The 22615-nt window shown below is 43.7% G+C and overlaps 1 protein-coding gene and 1 non-coding gene across 2 annotated transcripts in view; both read left to right on the top strand.

Annotated features, from left to right (window-relative positions):
• LOC107114683 (beta-1,4-N-acetylgalactosaminyltransferase 3-like) overlaps window positions 1-22615 on the top strand; it is a 128763-nt gene that overhangs the window by 68648 nt on the left and 37500 nt on the right. The window contains exons 2-3 of the mRNA XM_015416264.1: window positions 15837-15940; window positions 18021-18098. Coding sequence (XP_015271750.1) covers window positions 15837-15940; window positions 18021-18098 — 182 coding nt within the window. The remainder of the gene's footprint in view (window positions 1-15836; window positions 15941-18020; window positions 18099-22615) is intronic.
• TRNAT-GGU lies at window positions 6085-6156 on the top strand. Its single transcript has one exon. It is a non-coding gene; the product is annotated as a tRNA-Thr (tRNA).

The following is a 22615-nucleotide window of genomic DNA, read 5'->3' as shown; positions in this document are numbered from 1 at the left end:
GATTGAATAGGACTAGAATTACAAAAGTTTGAAACGATGCAGAAAGTGTTAGGAGGAAAGAAGAATGATGATGTAAGCTTCCTTGGGTAGAAAAGCAGGTATAAGTATTCAAACTAATAAATGCATGACATTTGAATATTGTTTATTCCTTAATCAGGGGACAAGTACACTTCTTTGTTAGAGAGAGGAAAACAGGTGTTTCAGACAAGAAGGAGGAGGGGAAAACACAGAGTTCTTGAAATGGTACTTATGATGGTGTTCAATGAAGGTGTTCCGTTTGCTCATGTTTGTTGTTGTTGTTCAGTCGCACAGTCGAGTCCGACTCTTCGTGACCCCATGGACCAGCTCCCGCCAGGCCCTCTTGTCTTCCGCCGTCCTCTGAAGTTGGCTCAATTTCATTTGTTGCATCTATGACACTGTCTAACCATCTCATCCTTTGCCGCCCCCGTCTTCTTTGACCTTCAATCTTTCCCAGCATCAGGGTCTTCTCCAGTGAGTGCTCCCTTCTCATTTGGTGGCCAAAGTATTTGAGCTTCAGTTTCATCATCTGGCCTTCCAGGGAACAGTCAGGGTTGATTTCTTTTAGGATTGACTGATTTGTTCTTCTTGCAGTCCAAGGGACTCTCAAGAGTCTTCTCCAGCACCATAGTTCAAAAAAATCTATTCTTCGGCGCTCGGCCTTCCTTTTATGTTTACTCATGTTTACTTTTATTTAAAAGTCTGTCTGAACAATCCTACCTGTGAGTGGTACAGTGGAAGAGCCTTTTAGCACATTTTCAAATACAAAAAGTATGGTGTAGTGGTTAGAGCAGAGGTGTCGAACTCATTTGTTACGAGGGCCAGATCTGACATAAATGTCACTTTGTCAGGCCACAAAACGTAATGCCAGGTAACGAAGATACAAACTGTATAAAGGACAGCAGCTGGTAAGCTCCGAGTTGTATCCTTACTGCAAGGCCCCATGAGCTGGGGGTGGTGTGCGGAAAGGAAAACCCATATGGGTGGCCTGGAGTGGGTGATGCAGCACTGGCCAGATGCTCCCATGCTGCTTGACTGCTGCGGATGAGGTTGTTCCATCATGCTGAAGCAACAGTCGGAGTGGCTCCACCCACTCTCCCCCAAGCAGTCTCCTGTTCCCTGCCTTGCACTAGTTGCTTGCGGACAGGGGTCATTTCCTGCAGGAGCGCACAGGAGCGGAGCTCTGGTAGTAAAGAGCCCAGGGGGTAGGCACATGCAACAAGCCCCACCCCCTGCTCCCAGCAGCCCTCAGTCAGAGCAAGAAGCAGCCAGGTAAGCTGCAGAGCTCCCCCGGCCCCCCGGTCCAAAACAGTCCAGTGGCACCTTTAAGACCAAGTTGTATTCAGGTACAAGCTCTCTCTCCTCTGCGAGGACAGATCTGCACGTTCCCCACCCCCCCAATAGGTAGCAATCGAAAACAGTCCAGTGGAGCCTGAGCAGTGGGTGTTGCCTTCTGACACACTTCCGGTGATGTCAGGGGGTGTGGCATATGCAAAAGTTATGCTAATAAGCTCCTGCATCTCTTTTTCTACAAAATGACCCCTGCTTGCGGACCACATAAGAGCCCTGGACAGGCCAGTTCTGGCCCCTGGGCCTTATGTTTGACACCCCTGGGTTAGAGTATTGGACTAGGATGTGGGAAACCCAGGTTCAAATCCCCATTGCCACGGAAGCTTGCTTGAAACAGTCACACAGCCTTAGTCTAACCTGCCTCACAGGGTTGTAAGGATAAAATGGAGGAGAGAGCAATGTAAGCCATTTTGGGTCCCCTTTGGGGAGAATGTCTGGTTGGTTATACATGAAGCACATTAATTTCAAAAAATTAAGTTCAAACAATAATACAGACACAGGAGGCAGGAATTGTGTCACATACATGGAACCATATCTCAGAATGCCCTTACAAAACTGATGTCTTAGCTTGAGGTGGGGGGCACATATTTCTTAGCCAAAATGATGATGATGATGATGATGATGATGATGATGATGATGATGATGATGATGATGATGATGATGATGATGATACTCTGTGTTCTGAAAAAATACAAGATCCCTTTTGTAAAAAGACTTCCTGGGGGAACGACGTCTCTGTTACCGGCAGCAAATAATAAGCCACAATGCATTTACTAGGTTGTAAATTGATCAGTGGAAAAGCTTTTATTTATGGGGCTCCCCTGAACAGAGTTTCAGCTATCTAAGCCTCCTGACTTCAGTGGACTTAGAAGGGTGTAACTCTGTTTAGGATTCATGTGGGTAGCCGTGTTGGTCTGAAGCAGAAGAACAAAGTTTGAGTCCAGTGGCACCTTTAAGACCAACAACGGTGGTCTTTGTTGATCTTAAACGTGCCACTGGATTCAACCAAATGTATGCCAGCAAACTAGTCTTTTCATGCAAGGTGACACAGGCATGAACTCTGCAGAGCACCGTTCTTGCCTTCTCCATAGGATGAACCAAGCTGGTCAGACCTGTTTCCGTCAGGTACCCAATGGTGATATTCAAGATGTGCAAAATTACTTTGCAGTGACTCTTCAGTGGGAGGTAGGACAGTGTGTTACCAAGAGGACTGCATCTCATCATTCTAAAGGGCTTGGTCTGAACATCTGTACCCAAAAAAAAAAAATCAACCATGAAATAATTATAGGCTGCTGTGTTTTGAAGTCCCATTTTTAACTTCGTGATGGGTAGCCACTGAGCTACCTGGGGAAGAATCCCTGGAGATTGCCTCAAAGGATGCCAGCTGCCACTGTTGGCCACCCACCTCCCTGCTAGAGTCATCCTATGTGCCAGCGCTCCCGCAGCGACTCCCCAGTTTGCTGTATAGGACAGGTCTTTCTGTGCCATTAAAAAAAGAATGCGTGAATGAGACGGTAGAATTACCATGATAGGTGTTTTCCTTTTACAGTTGTGTCTTTGAAAATACACAAGTCTTCTCAGAGGCAACATGCACCAATGTTAGCCTTATCCCAAGACCCCTGGTAGACTTTCAGGAAGTCCCCCCTCCTTGGTGGAGTTGCCAGATTTTCCTGTTTTATGTTGGACTTCATGTTTTTACCTTGTATTTTAGGTGTTATTTAGGATCTGCTGAAAACACGCCCTTTAGGGAGTATGCTTCCTGATTTCGGACCCAGGATTGCGTAGACAATTGTATTCTAGCATCTTTGTGCAATGCTGGCTACCACCTGGGAAGGAGAATTTTTGCCACCCTGGCCACCCCAGTAGGGTTGTGTTAAATGACTGGAGTATGGGTTTTGTGCCTGGCATTATGTTTCCAGCTGTTTAATTGTGGCCACCCTTCTTTACAGTGCCCTGACCTGGATAGCCCAGGCTGGTCCAACCTTGTCATATCTGTGGTTGGCCCTGGTCAGTATTTGAATGGGTGATGAGCTGACCAAGGAATACCAGGGTCATGACACAGAGGCAGGTAACCAAATTGACCTCCACCGCTAAATGTCTCTTACCTTGAGAACCCTACAGGGTCACCATAAGTCTGTTGCGACTTGGTGGCACAACCCCCCCCCTTACAGCATGTAAGTGGTCAGATATGTATTATTCAGAAATTTTGTTTGAGCATGTTTCAATAGAGAAGTCTGCAGGGCACCCTTCCCCTTGCTCGAAAGCCAGTCGAATCCAACTCTAGGGTTGCGATGCTCATCTCCGTTTCAAAGCCAAAGAGCCAGAGCTGTCCCAAGATGTTTCTGTGGTCATGTGACCAGCATGACTAAACCCATTCAGTAGCATTAATAACAATTGTTTCCTGATAACTAGCTTGTCAGATGTACTACTCTGCCTTGAGCCAAGAAAGCCACTTTGAGCCAAGAGAAAAGGTGGGGGTATAAATATTTTAATAAAGGTAGGAATTTTAAAAATCCTTAACCTGTTCTGTGGTTTTGGACATCTAGTAGACCAACAAAGCAGAAGGCATAATAACAAGGCAATCAAATCATATGAATTGAACAACTTTAAAATCAAAACTGGTGGGTAGCCAGTTCATGCTGTTGGTGATGCTACAAATGAAAACTGTGTGCAAAGAGGGCTGAATTAAGACCCGATTCACAAAGGACTAGAGCCACTAATAATTTATGACATTCTGGCAAATAACTACTTGCCTGGTGTCCTGTGAATTGCCTCTGGGTAATTAAGCTAGGGAACCAAATTGAACTTCACTTTTATTTCTTTTAGGCCAAAATTATAAAATAGATATCCATGAGGGTTGATTATTTTAACACTATTTTTGTCTGGAAACTGTTGGTTTAATATGTTTGTAGTTTGTTTTTATGATTTGGGCTGGGACTTTTTAATGCTGGATTTTAATTAATATCTTTTAATGTTTTGTTTGTATTGTTTTATTTTGTAAGCTGCCTTGGTCAGGTTCTTGGATAAAAATGTTCGCAATAAATAAATAAATACAGAAAATGTTTGATCGTGGGATTAAGTTTTGTGGATTTTGTTGGAAGGTTGACACTGTTGTCAACATGCAATGATGAAGGATCCAGTTGCATCCTTTAGGGCGAAATGACATCACCCCTAGGATCCCAGCGGCTGATATTTTCCCTACCTGGGTCAGCTCCTGAAAGAGGCGGAACAATGGCCTTGCTGGATGAACCTGTAGGTCATACAAACATGATTGCTTCTTTTATGAAGCTAATCTCTGAAGCTAACCTGATAGCCTTGCTCAAACCGTTATCAGTAGATGGACAGGTTTTCCGAAAAGCCTGTTTTGCATTCGTCTAGTTCATTTTAAAAAGCCACTGTCATGGAAACTTTCTTAAGTCTCTCACGTGTCTACAGAGCCTGCTGTGTCTGACAACTTTAACATGTCTAACAGATATGTTCCTTGAAGCAAGATCCTAATCATTCCCATTCTGAGAAGAGGGTGTCTCTTTGCCACACTTGGAATCAGTTCAAATGTTACAAACAAATCTCAGCTTGTTCATTTCACAACAGGAACGATTCTGGTTAACTGCCAGTCTTACATGCTCCTTTCTCCTTTCGTGCATTGCGCCAAGATTGAAGACAGCCATCAATCTTACACAATGATGTCTGAACGCCTTCAGTAATTGAGGTTTGTTTCTATTCTGATAACTGGGTTTCTTAACCAGGATTAAACCATGGTTAAGAATCCATGTTACTGGGAAGAAACAGGCCTCAGTTGGTGAATGTATCCTGATGACATGAAAATTCTTGGCCTGGGAAAAAATGTTATATATACTCAGGGCTATTTTTGGGCAGGAAAGCACAGGAACGGAGTTCTGGCTGGCTCCTGAGTTGGCCACGCCCAGCAAGAACTCATTAGCATAATAGGCCACACCCAACAGCAGAAACTCATTAGGATTGGCTACATTAGGGGTATGTGGCCTAACATGCAAAGGAGTTCCCGCTACAAAAAAAGGCCCTGGGTTTTGACAACAAACAAGGTAAACAGAATAAGAAGCAAAAGGTGGGTGTGGCTGGATGACCACACTTCTGGTAACATGGGGGTGCGGCCTAATGGGCTAATGAGCTGTGCTGTCAGGGGTGTGGCCCAATATGCTAATGAGTTTCTGCTGTTGGGTGTGGCCTATTATGCTAATGAGTTCCTGCTGGGCTTTTTCTACAAAAAGAGCCCTGTTACGGATTCCAGTATTTCATTTCTAGCTTTTGAGGAGTTCGGTGTGGGCTTGCACCCACTGTTTTGTCCTCTTTTCCCCAATGGACACCTTTAATTCTCCATCATTATTTTCTTGTAGTTTTCTGGAACATCGAAATTAAAAGAAGAATTGGTTTTTGTACCCCGCTTTTCTGTACCGTAAGGAATCTCAGAGTGGCTTACAATCGCCTTCCCTTCCTCTCCTCACAGCAGACACACTGTGAGGTAGGTGGGGCTAAGAGAGCTTTGAGAGAATTTTGACTGACCCGAGGTTTACTGGCTCATCAGGCAACCAGCATGACAGGCCACTTGCCATTAGAAACATAGAATTCCTGTCCAGTGTTCCCCCCCCCCATCTTTAAATATGAACTAGTAGTACAGCACAACTCTGGGAAGCCAAGGATGGAAATAAACTCTGTCAAGCTTTATGCTAATAATGCGAAGGGGCTGTGGCTCAGTGGTAGAGCATCTGCATGGTATGCAGAAGGTCCCAGGTTCGCTCCCTGGCATTTCCAGTTAAAAGGACCTCTGCCTGAGACCTTGGAGAACTGCTGCCACTCTAAATAGGCAATACTAGTCTTGATGGACCAAGGGTCTGATTCAGTATAAAGGAGGTTCATGTGTTCATGACTTCAGGCAGGAAGTTGTCCAGCTCGCTAAGAGTTATAGAGGTCCATTCTCATTGGTATTTGCTGGGTGGGGAGTCCCTGTGCTGTGCCTTGCAGTGTTTCCCTTCATTTAGAAGTGTCCACATTTTGCAACTGCTTACCAAACCGTACCATATAGACATAGCTTAATTTCTGAGTGAAAATGTTATTGAGTGGTTGGATGGTTTGGAGTTTTCTGTGAGAGTTTGAGACTCAATGAAACCTAGATTTTTCTTCTTCTACAAACTGAATGGAAACCCAGAGATGGCAGCATGAAACATGATCTTGTGTATGGTACAAGATTGTGTAGATTCTGCTGGGCCCTGAAATCTGATCTGTCTGTTCTCCCTGAATGTATCACGTTGGTGGTTTCAAGAGTATACTAGGAAGGGAGCCAGCACTAATTACAGGATCCAGTGAAAAAAGTAAATATTATGATGATCTTAGCACCAGGTGTTGGGTGGAACATATCGATTGCTTAACTGTTTCACCTTCAAGCATGACCTTGTTTTATTTTCTACAATACTGTGTACCATATTTACTGTGCATAAGCAGGCCAATGATCTCTGACACGTGTCTATATAAACACAATGCATCCGTGTGCCTGTTTGCCTGCTACACATAAGAGACTACTAAATTCTAAATCTTAACTTGAAGATTTTTTTGGTAACTCTAGTGGCCAGCCAAACAATTATCTGTTATGAGGCTGAGAGGTACTTGGAGCTTTTCTAGTGATGGTCACCATGTTGGTCATCATTATAGGTCTTATCAAGGTTCATCAGTGGCTAGTCCATGGGGTCGCGAAGAGTCGGACTCGACTGTGCGACTGAACAACAACAACGAATAGATGGAACACTATGTCTGGGGCAGTGATGCGCTGTATCCTTGGTGCTTGGGGGGCAACAGTGGGATACAGCGCATCATTGCCCCAGTTCTATCCCTGCTGGTGGACTTCCTGATGGTACCTGGGTTTTGGCCACTGTGTCACGCAGAGTGTTGGACTGGATGGGCAATTGGCCTGATCCAACATGGCTTCTCTTATGTTCTTCTGTCTCACCAGGTCATAGTGGAAAGCCTGCTCAATGCATTCTATTTACTAGTCCTGTTCATGGTAAGGTGACTAGATGCAAAGTTCAGCAAGGCATCCTACACAGAATAAAGAGAGCCAGCATGGTGCAGTGGTGTAGTGGTTAAGAGCAGTGGACTGTAATCTGGAGAACGAGGTCTGATTCCCTTCTCCTCCACTTGAAGCCTGCTGGGTGACCTTGGGCTAGTCACGGTCCTCACAGAACTCTCTTAGCCCACCTGCCTCACAAGGTGCCTGTTGTACATAAAGGTGAATATGAGCTGCTTCAAGACTCTTTATGGCAGAGAAATACCAAGTATAAAAACCAACTCCTTCTTCGTCATCTTCATCTTCTTCATCATAACAATAACAACAACGGCCCTGCCACACTTTGTACCTGGTCACCCAAGTTCTTGCTGCTCCTTATGAGTCAAAGAGTTTCAATAAGTTAACTGAAACAGACTGAAACAGCTCAGAGGCATTTAAAGTTCTCCTCTCTTGTTTTAATTAAGATTTTGTGAGTTGTTTCAGGCACAAAGCATGCTGCTGATAGATCAGTCAGCTGGCATTTTTCCACACCTAAAAGCCATTTAGAATGAATGAATTTCTGCCGCACTGCATTTTTATCTCTTTTTCTTGTAATTTCTGAGGTGAATGCTGCTTAGTGCTGGTGGTCAGCCTAGATAGACTTCAAAGCTGGCATCTGGGAAGGGAAGCAGCTGAGCTTCAGTTCTCAGAGCCAGGAGGGATTTTACCTCAGGTCCACTGGCATCTTTTTACATCAGAAAGTGCAGGGGGGGGAGGGGATAAAGGGAGATGAAGGGTATTATACTTTAAAGACCTGCTGAGATTATCCTTTTTTTAAGCATAATGGTTATGTGTCTGTTGTGGCAAATTCATGTCTCCCTTCAAGACACTGCGTCTGTCACTGCTTTCCCTCAGTGCTCAAACAGCAGTATTTTTTTCTTTGGGAAAACTTGTGATTCCCACACCCACCGCCATTAGCACCTCTGTTGTGCTTATAATTGTTCAACGGGACATAGCCACATGGAGTTAGAATCTTAGCAGCCCTCTGGTATACTGAGCGGCTTTGGGCTATGAACTGGCTGGAGAAGGTGGTTAGAGTGACAATGGAGAAAGACTCATGATGAGTTCTACAAGACATTGGCTAGAATTCAGTTTAAAGACTATTCCATGGCGGTGGCAAAGAAACAACACTTCTCCACCATCACTGCATCTACACAGTGTAGACCTGAAGAACTCTTCTGGGTGTTCCTATTGGAACAAGCCTGCAGTATAACGTGGAGTGCTTGGCAGCCCCCTGCAACCAGTTTTCTTGCGTCTGTACCAGTTTGTACTCTATATTAGCAGCAATAGAAATCTGATGGTGCCAGCTTGTCCAGTTGCATTAGATTCCTTTCAATTTTCAGTTTGAGGAGGTGGGCAGGATTGTTGGAAGTCTACGACCTTCTCCCTGTTTGAGTAACCCTTGCCCCTTTTGGTTGCTGAAATCTGCCCGGGGTGGCAGACTGGATCCGGAAGAAAGTAAATGCCTCCTTGAGAGAGGTGGCAATGGTGTGCCCAGTCATTAAAAAAATCTACTGTGGATCCAGGAGAACTGTATTACTCTTGTCCAGGTGACTGAACAAGCGGTGGCTGGGCAGCTTCAGGGATATCTGGATGAAGCAGATTGTTTGGTTGTGTTCAAGTCCTGTTTCCAGGAGATAGATTGAAGGAGTACAACCCTATTGATTCGCCAGGACTTCTGGGTGACCTTTGATACCATTGGTCATGGTATCCTTCTGGACCACCTTTCAGAGACAAGACTGGGAGAGACCATTCCAGGCTTTTTCTGGAGGAAAAAGGTTTCAAGTTTAGTTTATTGTCTTAGCCATTGGCCATAACAACACAAAATAAATCAAAGCACAACAAACATTATACATTAATAACTTGCAGTAAGTCCTAGACCCAGTCTTATCTTTTTTGCTGCCAGTGCAAACAAAGTCATTCTGCTAGTAACATGTGCATCAATATCAAAGAGCAAGAAAACGGTCAAATCCTGCTCTGAAATTCCATTATACAGAGGTACAATAGGATAAATAAACCTTTGCCTAAGTGATTCGTGCCATGAACATTTCAGAATGTAATGCTCGACATCATCCACTTCACCCATTCCACACAGGCATATTCTAGAGGCGGCAGGGGCACCCAGAAAGCGGCCAATACAAACCATTGAGGGTATGACGTGGAACCTTAGGGCAGTAAAAGCCCTTCTCAGCTCCAGATGGAGGAAAAAGGTTTTCACTGCTACATTGAATTTCCTGGTAACCCCTAGATTGCTGTAGTATGCTCTGCATAGGGCTACCTTTGAAGAGGATCAGGAAGCTACAATTTGGTGCAGAACGCTGCCCCAGTAGTATGATTCCATTCATTCTGTGCAAACTGAATATATTGCCTTAGAGTCAGAGCTGGTATGCACATGATGTGAAGAAGTAGACTCCTTAAAATTGTCTGGTTCAGCCTTAACACATTGAGCTTTCACGGGCAACTGCGTCCTTCATTAGCAGTACAGTCCTAAGGAGAACAAAGTTTGAGTCCAGAGGCCCCCTTCAGATCAACAAAGTTTAATTCTGGGTATAAGCTTCCGTGTGCATGCACACTTCTTCAGAACACATGAAAGCTTATACCCAGAATTAAACTTTGTTGATCTTATAGGTGCCTCTGGACTCAAACTTTGTTCTGTTGCTTCAGACCAACACGGCTACCCACCCAAATCTTAAGCAGTTACAACTTTCTAAATTTATTGACTTCAACAGATATAGAAGGATGTAACTCTGTTTAGAATTGCTAATGTATTGTGCTTAGTGCGATAATGGTGTTCATTGGCTGAAGTTCCCTGGAGGATAAATCATATTAACAAAAGATAATTGAAGAACTAAAGATTATGAGAGCGCAAGATGAACTCAGGTTTCTGAAGCAGTAAACATAGTAACAGTGGTAAAAGCAGGTTACATATTTTCTAGAACTCTGGCAACATTCCTGTGATTGTGCTACAAATGAAATGTTTTGAGAGACTATCATAATACTTTGCAGTGTTTGGCATGCCTTTTCTTCCTATATATATATAGCACAGAGCCAAATGTAACTATGATGTAGAATCAGAGGCATCTTGGCACTGAAAGTCCAGAGGTTTAATTTTTAACGAGTGAGGGTGTGAATGGCAAAAGATTAGACAGGCCTGTTTGGGGTGAAATTGCCTCCAAAAAGTGATTTTGGAAGGGGTTTGTTACCTGTCTGACTAGAGGGGTGTGTGTTGTATGTTCTGTTCTTGTTATTCTCAGAAGTAAATCTGAAATAATTCTAATTCTAATAATAATAATAATAAGAAGAAGAAGAATTTATTTATTTATTTAACAGAGCCAAATGTAACTATGATGTAGAATCAGAGGCATCTTGGCACTGAAAGTCCAGAGGTTTAATTTTTAACGAATGAAGGTGTGAATGGCAAAAGATTAGACAGGCCTGTTTGGGGTGAAATTGCCTCCAAAAAGTGATTTTGGAAGGGGTTTGTTACCTGTCTGACTAGAAGGGTGTGTGTTGTATGTTCTGTTCTTGCTATTCTCAGAAATAAATCTAGAGTAATTCTAATAATAATAATAATAATAATAATAATAATAATAAGAAGAAGAAGAAGAAGAAGAAGAAGAAGAAGAAGAAGAAGAAGAAGAAGAAGAAGAAGAAGAAGAAGAAGAAGAAGAGAAGATTTTTATACCACACTTTTTTCTACCTTAAGGAGTCTCAAAGTGATTTACAATTGCCTCCCCCTCCCATCCCCGCAACAGGTACTTATGAGGTAGGTGGGGCTAAGAGAGTTCTGAGAGAATTGTGACTGGCCCAAGGTCACCCAGCAGGCTTCATGTGGAGGAGGAGTGGGGACTCAAACCAGATTCCCCAGATTAGAGTCTGATGCTCTTAATCACTATACCGCGTTGGGTCTCTTAACCACTACAACCCGCTGGTGCAGGGTGTAGCACTGGTATGGAGTAGTGTACAATTTGGCATCAAGTAGGATATGGCAGGCCCACGTTTAACTCCTTCTTCAGGCACAAAACTCCTTTGGCTGACCTTGGGCCAATCACTTTTTGCAGCCTAACTTGCCTCACCAGTGTTGTCACCATGACAAAGTTGCTGTGAGGATAAAACTGAGGCAGGATACCAAGTGACTCCTTTGAGGAAAAGTGGGATGAACATTAGCCAGAAATGAAGAACGCAGCAGATTTAGTAGGGGAGTTGAACTAATTATGGTCTATGTACATCTGGTAGACCAGGATTTATGCAGTTTATTGTGGCGGCTGAATGTAGCCATAGCTAATTTTAATGGACATTGTGAATACTAAACCATGGTCTGTGGCTGTGATAACGTTCATTCTTATTTGTATGCATAAACCTGCTCATATGAAAAAAAAAATCCAACAGCCTCGTAACAATAACATTGTCTTTGAAATGATACAAATTGAAATAATAAATGAAGAGCCTTTCTGAACTTGTCTCCTACTTCAGTCATCCTTCCCCCTTAAAATATATGTGTGTAGCACAAGGCTCAGAGGTTCAGACTGGAAGGTCTGCAGTTCGAGACCCAGGTGCCGCGTGACAGAGTGAGCTCCTATCTCTGTCCCAGCTCCTGCCAACCTAGCAGTTTGAAAGCAAGAAATTGCAAGTAGATAAATAGGTACCACTTTGGTGGGAAGGTAACAGCGTTCCGTGTGCCTCGGCGTCTAATCATGCCAGCCCCATGACCACGGAGAAGTCTTCGGACAGCGCTGACTCTTCAGCTTGGAAACAGAGATGACCACCACCCCCTAGAGTCAGATTCAACTGGCTTTCAAGCAAGGGAAACCTTTACCTTTAGCACAAGGCAAACAACTCTGCTGTACAATATCAACAGCAATTTTGATAATTTTTTTTTAAGGGTACATGGGCAACACAAAAATGACCCAGCTGTCTGTCTGCCATATAATGTTCTTCTATGGTCAAACGGGGTAGAAAAGTTTAAAAGGTTAAGGCTAACGTGACAATTGGGTATTGCTCAGGAAATGGCAAAAAAAAAAAAAAAGAGTTCCACTATTGTGTACCACATAGCCATATCATCATATATACAGGTCTTGACCTTGGTTCAACTGTATTAAAAAAAAAAGTTGCTCCAGTCTAAACTTATTGAAATCAATAGTGCTGTAGGAGTATTTTCTGGAAATAAACCTTAGAATGAAGTGTTGCCAGACAGAATAACACTGGGTTGGATCTCATGGACATGATTGAGGTTTACAAGATTATGCATGGGAAAGAACAGGTAGAGCATGTTTCTCCCTTTCTCACAATACAAGAACTCGTGGGCACTCCATGAAATTGCTGAGCGGTCAGGTTAGAACGGATAAGAGGAAGTACTTCTTCACCCAAAGAGTGATTAACACATGGAATTCACTGCCACAGGAAGTGGTGGCGGCTACAAGCATGGACGGCTTCCAAATGGAATTAGATAAGCATATGGAGCAGAGGTCCATCAGTGGCTATTAGCCACAAGGTATAGATAGAGGCTCTGGGGCAAGTGATGCTCTGTCTTCTTGGTGTTTGGGGGGGGGCAACAGTGGGAGGGCTTCTAATGTCCTGGCCCCACTGGTGTACCCCCTGATGGCACCTGGTATTTTTGGCCACTGGGTGACAGAGTGTTGGACTAGATGGGCCTTTGGCCTGATCCAACATTGGCGTCTCTTATGTTCTTATGTTATGTTCTTATGGAAGGTTTCCACATTCCTAACAGTCCTTGTGTAAGTGGAAGTGCTAAAATTACTCGTTGTCTACTTGTTATACTAAATGAATTAGGCCCCCAGCTTTCTTTGCTGCTTGCACAAGACTTAACACCAAGTATTTATTCCGATACAATTTCAAAACGAAACAAAATGAAATTAGGTGAAACCAGGGCTTTTTTTGTAGAAAAAGCCCGGCAGGAATTCATTAGCATAATAGGCCATACCCAACAGCAGGAACTCATTAGCATATTAGGCCACACCCATGACAGCACAGCCCATTAACATATTAGGCCACATCCCTGTGTTACCAGAAGTGTGGTCATCCAGCCACACCCACCTTTTGCTTCTTATTCTGTTTACCTTGTTTGTTGTCCCAGGGCTTTTTTTGTAGCAGGAACTCCTTTGCATGTTAGGCCACACACCCCTAATGTAGCCAATCCTAATGAGTTTCTGCTGTTGGGTGTGGCCTATTATGCTAATGAGTTCCTTCTGGGTGTGGTCAACTTGGAAGCCAGCTGGAACTCCGTTCCTGTGTGTTCCTGCCCCAAAATAGCCCTGGGTGAAACATCTGTTTTACATCAGTTCTATATGCACATTGTTTTTTTCTTAAACATAATATTAGTGCATTGCTGCAGCTTCTGTGCTATAGAACAGCACAGTGCATTTAAATTTCTGCTCATGTATTGCTGGATCCAACCCCCTATTACAAGTTTTTCACACATCCATCACATTGGCAGCTGTAGGCTTTCTTCAGAAAGATTCTCTAAACTTTCCTGTATAGAGTTGTTCCAGTCTGAGCTCTTTGAAAGCAATGGGCATAGTCTTGAGTAACTCTGCATACAATTTCACCTACCATAGGACACTTGTAATTCCAGATATTTTATGCTGTATTAGGGAGTAAGTCCATCTTCTACCATGGTATTGATACTTTGAGTGAATATGTGCAAGATGGGGAACCCACGAGTAATTGCATGGCTGAACATGTAAATACCACAACCACCACAATCTCCTTCTCCAGGTTTTTCTGGGCTCTTAAAAGTAAAGTTGCTGTCAGGTCACAGCTGACTCATGAGGTTCCACCTCATGGTGCTTTTAAAGGCAAGAGGTGAGCAGAGGTGGTTTGCCATTGCCGTCCTCTGCATAGTACCCCGGGCTTCCTTGATGGTCTCCCATCCAAGTACCAACCTGGCTTAGCATCTGAGTTCTGATGGGGGCAGACTGGTCTGGGCTACTATGACTAAGCGCTTGGGACTGAGAAACTTGATTTCTTCTCTCCCCCGTCCCCCATATTTCATTTAACTTACATTCAGCTGCTCCTTTTGGAGCATAGTCAGTCTTCATCCGGCTGATTTTTAAATATCTTTTTGCTGATTAAAATGTATAATTTCCTGCATTCCCCGGGAAGTTCCTCAGGTATGCAGAGATTTCTGCCTAATCGATGGATAGCTCATTGTTGCTTCTTTTGCCATCTGACCAGGGGCCATCCATTTCACTGCGATCATGTTAGGATAGAGTTACAAGCCACTTAACTGCTCCATGCCCTTATTTTTTCTGTCTGCCTAGTAAAAACAGTTTCAGAGGGTAGCTAGCCATCTTGGTCTGCAGTAAAACACTTAGATTCGAGTCCGAGCCCAGTAGCACCTTAGAGACCAACAAGAGTTTAAGGGTATAGGTTTTTTGAGAGTTAAAGCTCCCTTCGTCAGACATAAATAGAAATTGAGATCTCGGCCTTTTGGCTGAGATCAAGTATATGTGAGATCTCTGAATCCTTTTAACCTAGCTAGAAGATGGGAGAGGTTGTAAGATGGGAGACCCAGTTTGGTGTAGTGGTTAGGAGTGCAGATTCTAATCTGGGAGAACCGGGTTTGATTCCCCACTCCTCCACATGCAGCTGCTGGTGTGACCTTGGGATCAGTCACAAGTTCTTTCAGAGCAGTTCTCTCAAGGGCAGTTCTCGAGAGAGCTCTCTCAGCCCCTCCTACTTCATAGGGTGTCTGTTGTGGGGAGGGGAAGGAGATTGTAAGCCGCTCTGAGACTCCCCCGCTCTGAGACTCCTTCGGGTAGTGAGGGGCGGGGTATAAATCCAATCTCTTCTTCTTCTTCTTAAGAAAAGGATGCAGAGGTACAATGCATACTGTGATCAGCTTGATTCGAGCTGGGGTGGGGAAGTGTTTGGTGGCAGAAACACCCCTCCCATCTTCTGACTAGGAAAAAAGGACTCCAAGATCTCAGTTTCTGCTCATGTCTGATGAAGGGAGCTATGATGTTTGAAAGCTTATGCCCTGAAACTCTCATTTTTGGTTTTATATTTTTCATATGTGTGTGCGTACCGGGAAGTCATGGTGACCTCTGGTGACTGACCCCTACTGGGGGCCTGGAGGATATTCAGAGAGGTGGCTGAATAAAGCCTTCCCCACCTCCCAACTGCTGGTATTCCAAGGAGGTCTCCCATCCAAGTACTTTCTGCTTAGCTTCCAAGATCTAATGAGATCGGGCTTGCCTGGGCTATCCAGGTCAGGGCACCCTGAAACTCTTGTTAGTTTCTGAGGTACTACTGGATTCAGATCTAATAGTAAAGACAGTGTTTCCATAAATGTCTCATGCAGGCCTATACAAGTTAATTCTTAGTGAGTCTGTAAAAGTTGACTCAGCTTTTAACCAGAATATCTTTTATATAGGGTATGGAAGCTGGAGTGAACTGGCTAAAGCTCTGGGAAACCAGGAGACACCTATAGTGGACCCAAGCCTTCAGTTTTACCTGCCTCAGAAGCCAGAATATCAGGTAAGCAGAACTCAGGAGCTTCATTAAACACTCTGGATAAAAACATCCTTCATAGGCACTGAAACATCAAAGAAATTTAGGTATCAAGTATGTCAATACAGATACAGTTTATAATATTTCTGTCAGAGTCAGCAAAGGCATATCACGTTTATGTCCTCATCAGATCCTAAATTCTTTTGGATTGCTTGCATTCATTCCAGCCTAGTTTCAGGCCTGTTTATGGCTTTGAAACAGCCTTGATCACCCCGGTGAATGACCTGCGCTGGGAGACATCAGATCCTAAATTCTTTTGGATTGCTTGGATTCATTCCAGCCTGGTTTCAGGCCTGTTTATGGGTTTGAAACAGCCTTGATCACCCTGGTGAATGACCTGCGCTGGGAGATAGACCGAGGGAATGCGACTTTGTTGATTCTCCTGGATCTCTGGCAGCTTTCAATACCATCAATCGTGGTATCTTTCTGGACCGCCTTTTGGAGCTAGGGTTGGGAGCAGTGTTCCCTCTAAGCTGAGTTAGTGTGAACTAGCTCACAGTTTTTAGCCTCCAACACACATTTTTGTCTTAGCTCAGGAAGGATGGCTCCAGAGCAAACTAATTTATGCAGCAGTCAAATCGCTTGCTCACAGCTTTAATGCCAGTAGCTCACAAAGTAGAATTTTTGCTCACAAGACTCCACAGTGTAGAGGTAGCATTGGTTGGGAGGCACCGTTTTGTGATGGTTCTAGTCCTACCTGGACAGTAGGTTTCAGAAAATGGTCCTGGGGGATTGCTGCTTGGTACCTTGGCTTAATATTCCAGCTGATTCCAGGGAGGATGCAAAAACACTGAACTGTTACCTGGAGGACGTTTTGGGATGGGTGCAGGCTAATAAACTGAAGCTTAATCCCAACAAGATGGAAATGCTCCAGGTGAGCAGAAGGCCTGACCTGGATGGGGTTTCACTCCCCTTGAAAGAAGACGTCTTTTGTTTGGGGGTACTCTTAGACACAGGTCTACTGTTGGTTCAGCTGGCAGCAACTATGGCCAAGAGTACCTTTTACCACCTTAAGCCAGTTAGCCAGGTGTGGCCTTCCCAAGGAGAAAACATCGGGCCATTGTGGAGCATGCCCTGGTCACCTCTCAATTAGGTTACTGAAATGTGCTCTACATGGGACTGCCCTTGAGAAGTGTTCAGAAACTTCAATTGATGCAGAATGGTGCAGCCAGGATGTTGACTGGAATGAGCTGTAGGGACTGTATCAGTCCAGACTTGGCCCATCTACACTAGCTTCCAGTCTGTTTCCAGGCACAGTTCAAGCTGCTGGCGTTGACCTTTAAAGCCCTATATGGTTTGGGACCAAGACCTACCCAACCACTGCAGTCATTTCCTTAGGCCCTGCTTCAGAGGCCCCCACCAACTCATGCAGACAGCATCCTGAGCTGTGGCCTTCTCAGTCATGGCACCAAAATTCTACTACTACTACTACTACTACTGCCACCACCTCATACTGCTTCTTAACTTATTAGTTTTAAGCAGATTGCTACAATATTAAAAAGCTATTTGTTTGCTTGCTTGCTTATTCCCCCTCTCCAGGAACCTGTCTGAGGAAGCTAAAAAAAAATGAAAATAACAAAACTTTAAAAGATATTAATTAAAATCCAGCCCCTACCCATCATAAAAAACATAGACCATAACAACAAACCACAGACAGTTAAAACAACAGTTTCCAGGCTAAAACAGTGTTAAATAGTGTTTTTTAAAAATCTACCCGATACAAAAATGTTGGCCTTACAAAGAAAAGGCAAAAATCAGTTTGGTTCCCTAACCAAATTGGCTGAAGGCACTTCACAGCAGACCAGGCAAGTCGTTTTTTTCAAGAATATTTACTGGCATTCTGGCTAGGATTGTTGAATAATGAAGTGACACAGAAGTAAAGATTTGGGTTGGTCTTAAAATCAGCTAAATGGCACCTTTTCCAGTGGCGCCACTTTTGTGACCGGCTGACTTTGATAGGTTTTGCAGTGGGGTGTGTTGACACCTTTGCAAGAGCCTGTGCACAGATCAATATAATCTTCTCGTTCTTTTCTCTGTATGGATTTAGAACGCTGTGCACCGCGCAAGCAAGAACAGCAAGAACGATTCCGCGACGTTGGACAACTCTCCCCCTTGGAGGCCTGAGGTTAATGCTCACTAAAATACCTTGCTGCTAGAAATCTGAAAGTGAAGATGAGAATAAAGCCGTGGGATGGAGGTCCTAGTGAGATATTTTAGTGGAGGGGCTGGGTGTGTGTGTAGAGATTTGTTCGCTTATTAACATGGATTAGAAATGAGGTCTGCTAGCCAATCTGATTTTGCTTTGTTAAGCTTGAGAGAAGATGCCAAAGGATTTCAAAGCTTGAAAGGGGATCCCCAGGGTTTATTGGTTTGGGGAACTTACAATCATATCAACATGAGATTTTTTTTGTTTGTTTATTTTGTTTTTCCTGCCATGTTTTTAACTCATGTTCCATCTACAACAGTCCTTTGTAACAAAAAAAATTCTCCCTAGTGATGCTGGTAAGCCAGTGAGCCCCGTTTTGCCACCAGAGCCTGATGTCATAGACATTTGTTGAAGCAAATAAGATAATAGAATCATACAATTGGAAGGGACCTCCAGGGTCATCTAGTCCAACCCCCTGCAGAATTCAGGAAATTCACAACTACTTCTGCTGCATGACAATGACTTGAATTCTGTGTTTTGTCCCCAGGTTGTCATTTGATTTCTCCAGGTTTATCTCCTGTTAAAATGTATAGTGGGTTTTTGGATTAAATGAAGTATGAGAAATCCAGATTCTTCTGCAAATTAATTACAGATAGGTATAAGGTTCCCTGCGTTGTACTCTTGGCATCTTTCTCAGCATTTTATCGCATTTTAATTCCTGTGGCTAATGAAGGGACGAGGGCAAGGAAAGGAACAGGGCATGGCTTTATTCCCGTCTTTAATGGAGCTCAGATTTGTTTGAACAAGGAAAGGTGTGTTCCTGGTAAACCAGTGCAGTAAAGAGAGATTTCAGAGTCATGTGTGACAACAGAGTGCCTTCTGACAGTCAAAGAGGTTTGACGTTTTCACACCTACTGGTTTTTAAGAATGAGAAATTAGCATGGGGAATTGACTTTGGTATATATTGCATAAAATAAAAACATCTTTGTGGAGAGAAGAGAAGACAGACTGCGTCAGTGCCAAAGAAACAGTAACTTCTCTTTTATACAGTATATTTTGGTTTCTATGTTGGTTGGAAGAAGGGGATTAACCATCAGTTCATCTTATTTATTTACTCAAGAAGTTATTTCCTCTTAGGGCACTTGGATGGCCCAGTGGTTCTCTTTTTACTTTATAACCACCTTTACGTATACATAATTTCCTTTACGTATACATAATTTCATGGTAGTAGAAAGGAGCAAGAGTCCAGTAGCACCTTAAAGACTAACAAAATCTGTGACAGGGGATGAGCTTTCATGCATCACTGCTCACATCTGAAGAAGAGAGCAGTGACTCATGAAAGCTCATCCCCTACCACAAATTTTGTTAGTTTAAGGTGCTACAGGACTCTTGCTCTTTTCTACTGCTACGGAGAAACACAGCTACCCGTCTGGATAATTTCATGGTATAAGTGATCTTGCCTCCATGGTTGCTTTCTTACCAGCCCCAGTTACCTACAAAGACTTCAGCTGAAGTAGTTAAGTTTACTCTTGTATTTTTAAAACCTAACAAGCAGTACCCAACCTTTAGGGCAGTCCACTGCTTATATGATATGCAAACAGGCCAGGAAGACAGAACTGGTGATAGAAAGTCTTTATGTGTGCTTGGGCCAAGTTGATAACAATCACAGAGGCAGAAGCTACCCCTTTTGGAAAGGTACACACAGAGAGGGTCAGTGGTTCTATGGCTCAGTTGCAAAAATCAAGGATTTTGGTGTCCAAAGTGAGCATTTTTCATATAAGGAGCAGTGGAACGGACAGCAAGATATAGTTTCAAGTCCAGTACCCTTCTTGAAACTGAACTTAATACTGCAGCTGAGGGGTAACTTAAGCAAAGGATGGTGTGTGGTCTATGCATTGTATGAAACAAGCATGCTCTTTAGCATTAACATTTAGCATACTGAAAACCTCATCCTTCACTAAAAGTATAACTACATGTTTCTAGCCACTAACACAGCAAAGACTGTTCAAAACGTGCATGGACGGAGTCCAGTGGGACCTCAGAAACTAGAGGGGTAGGTAGATGGAGGGTGCATGTCAAATAATAGGAGGACAGTGAGGCTTCAGTATAGGCCCCCCCAATAACCAGCTGGAGCAGAATAGATCATGCAGAAATTTGTGAGATTGCTTAGTTTGCCCAGTTTATATTTCTTGCGGAGTTCAGGGTTTTCCCCCCTCTTGATATTGAATTTGGGTTGCCGAAAAATGTAGTACTATGTGTACCCAGCCCTAACTATACAGAGTAACACCTGTATCTGCCCCCAGTAGCATCCGTTGTGCCATTTTGCCATCCAAAGTATCAACAATGGGAGCTTTGCCATGATTTTGGTCAGGGGTGCATCAGTGATAGAAGCCACAAATCCCGGGCATCTTTTCCAGAAGCAACACCACTGCTGAGGGTTCTGACGGAGACCCTTCATCTCCTAAGGTGTGAGGGGAAATGAGTTTTGCTCATATGTATATATTCAAAGTTCCATTCAAGAAAAGCCCATGTACTCAGGATGCTACAGATGCATGCAGTTAAATTACAAGTCCTTGAGTGTGTTATTTTTCCTGCATTGCAGTTTGAATTGTGAGCGCCTCTTGCATACCTGCTTCCCCAGCATGTCCTTTAACTGTACTTAAAGGGGCATCTTGTGCTTGTTGGAATAGGCAGTGCCTGCAAGGGCTACAGACAAATCTGCCTCCTCTTTGCCTGGAGGTGTTGAGTTGAATTGATGCACCTGAGAACAAAACAGGTCTTTGTGGGGGGGGGGGCTATTGAGAACCTTCAGCAAGTGCATAGTTCTACACAGGATGTATGGATACAGCTTCAAGCTGCTAGCTACTGCATATCACCCAGTCTTCAGAAGTTATCCAGAAGGGAGGGGCCTGGACCTGTGGGGCAGAGACAGAAGAGTCATATGAACGTAACTTTAAAAAATGTTTAAGCGGCAGCACAATCCCTCCTTTCTTCTCTGGCTCAAATCCCCTTTTTGTCTGTTTTATCTTCAATAGCATTTGCACATTCTTCAGATTGCATGGAAGTGATTTTCCCTAGAGATAATGAACTGCCAAGCAATTCAAAAAAAGAAAGAAAACTGAGCAAAGTTTTCCTAGTGACTATAGACTGGAAAGTACACACACAGAGAGACACAGACACACACAGAGCAAATTGTCAGTGTGGCCTCTGAAGTCCATTCTCTGCGTTTTGTAAAGGTCTAGCTAGAAAAGGGCTGCTCAGTTGCTTGAGCCAACTTCGGAGGACTGCGGAAGACAGGAGGGCCTGGCGGGAGATGGTCCATGGGGTCGCGAAGAGTCGGACTCGACTGTGCGACTGAACAACAACAAAGCTAGAAAAGGGCTGCTCAGTTGTAATTTGGGTTCATGGCACAATGAAATAACCAAGCAAGATGGTCTGGGTGCTGGGATAGGAGCCCCTTTGAGAAAACTATATACACTGTCTTGAGGTGCCTAGAGGACAGAAATAAACAGTGTAATGTGTGAATGATTACATATGTGTCAAATATTCAAATGGGAGAGTCCTTAGAGCTTTACCAGACATACATCTCAGACTCATGCCAGATGATGTCTGTGTTACACAGATCCATATCAGCCTGCAATTTTCTGTTCACTTCCTTGTATTCATTTTCAAAACATGGAGTATGGAAACGCAGCTCTGGAGACCATTCTCTCCAGATTTTTCTTAGTGTCCGATCACTTTCCGCTTCAGCAAAATGTTATTTCAATCCCTTAAGTTTTTCTTATCCTTAGACTTTTCCTCTCCAGGAACCCTTGCAGCAGGTGGAAGTATTTCTGATGCAGCAGGATGAGACTAAGGGTTTATGCTTTGCTGCGTTTCTCTCCATAAAGTTCTTTACTCACAAGGGGCTGGGCTTTTGGGTCTGTTAACATAAAATTGCTTCCTGGGATGAGAGGGACTTTCTACGCCTCCTAGCTACATGTTGACTAATTCTAAATCAGTTTGTGAAATCAGTGGCATCTGTTACCAGTACTCCTGCAATCCTTTGTGCTTCTGAGTAAGGTTTAAACTTGAGCTACTTTCCAGCACCAATCTCTGGTGGACAGATCCCGGACCCAGCTAGAGGTCTAGGGTAGTAGAGAAGTCCCCAGAGTTCTCCAGAGAAAGACCAAAATGAATCTGGCACAGTTCTGGATAGCTGGAGTTTAAAACCTGCTTTTGCTGCTGACTCATACTGTGACTTTTAGTAAGTTGCTGGCAGCTGCATCACACATGACTCATCAAGAGCCTTAGTTTTGCCACCAGGTGTGTACTCAGTAGAGCACTTCAGCCAGCCCTGGTCCTCTGAGTGTATCTGTATGAAATTCATATTGTATGTAATACAGAATATGTATGTACAAAGAACTGTAATGTGCGAAAGGATCCTTAGAATAAGTTGTCCATGTAGATGCAGTTCAGGCCATCTCCAGTAGTTGGTGGTCCGCTGGAATTGGGTA

The sequence above is a fragment of the Gekko japonicus genome, unplaced genomic scaffold (genome assembly GCF_001447785.1).
Source record: "Gekko japonicus isolate JY-2015 unplaced genomic scaffold, Gekko_japonicus_V1.1 scaffold2655, whole genome shotgun sequence".
NCBI classification, from domain to species: Eukaryota; Metazoa; Chordata; class Lepidosauria; order Squamata; family Gekkonidae; genus Gekko; species Gekko japonicus.
The sequence above is the reverse complement of the archived record's forward strand: the minus strand, read 5'-3'. Positions and strand labels throughout refer to the sequence as shown.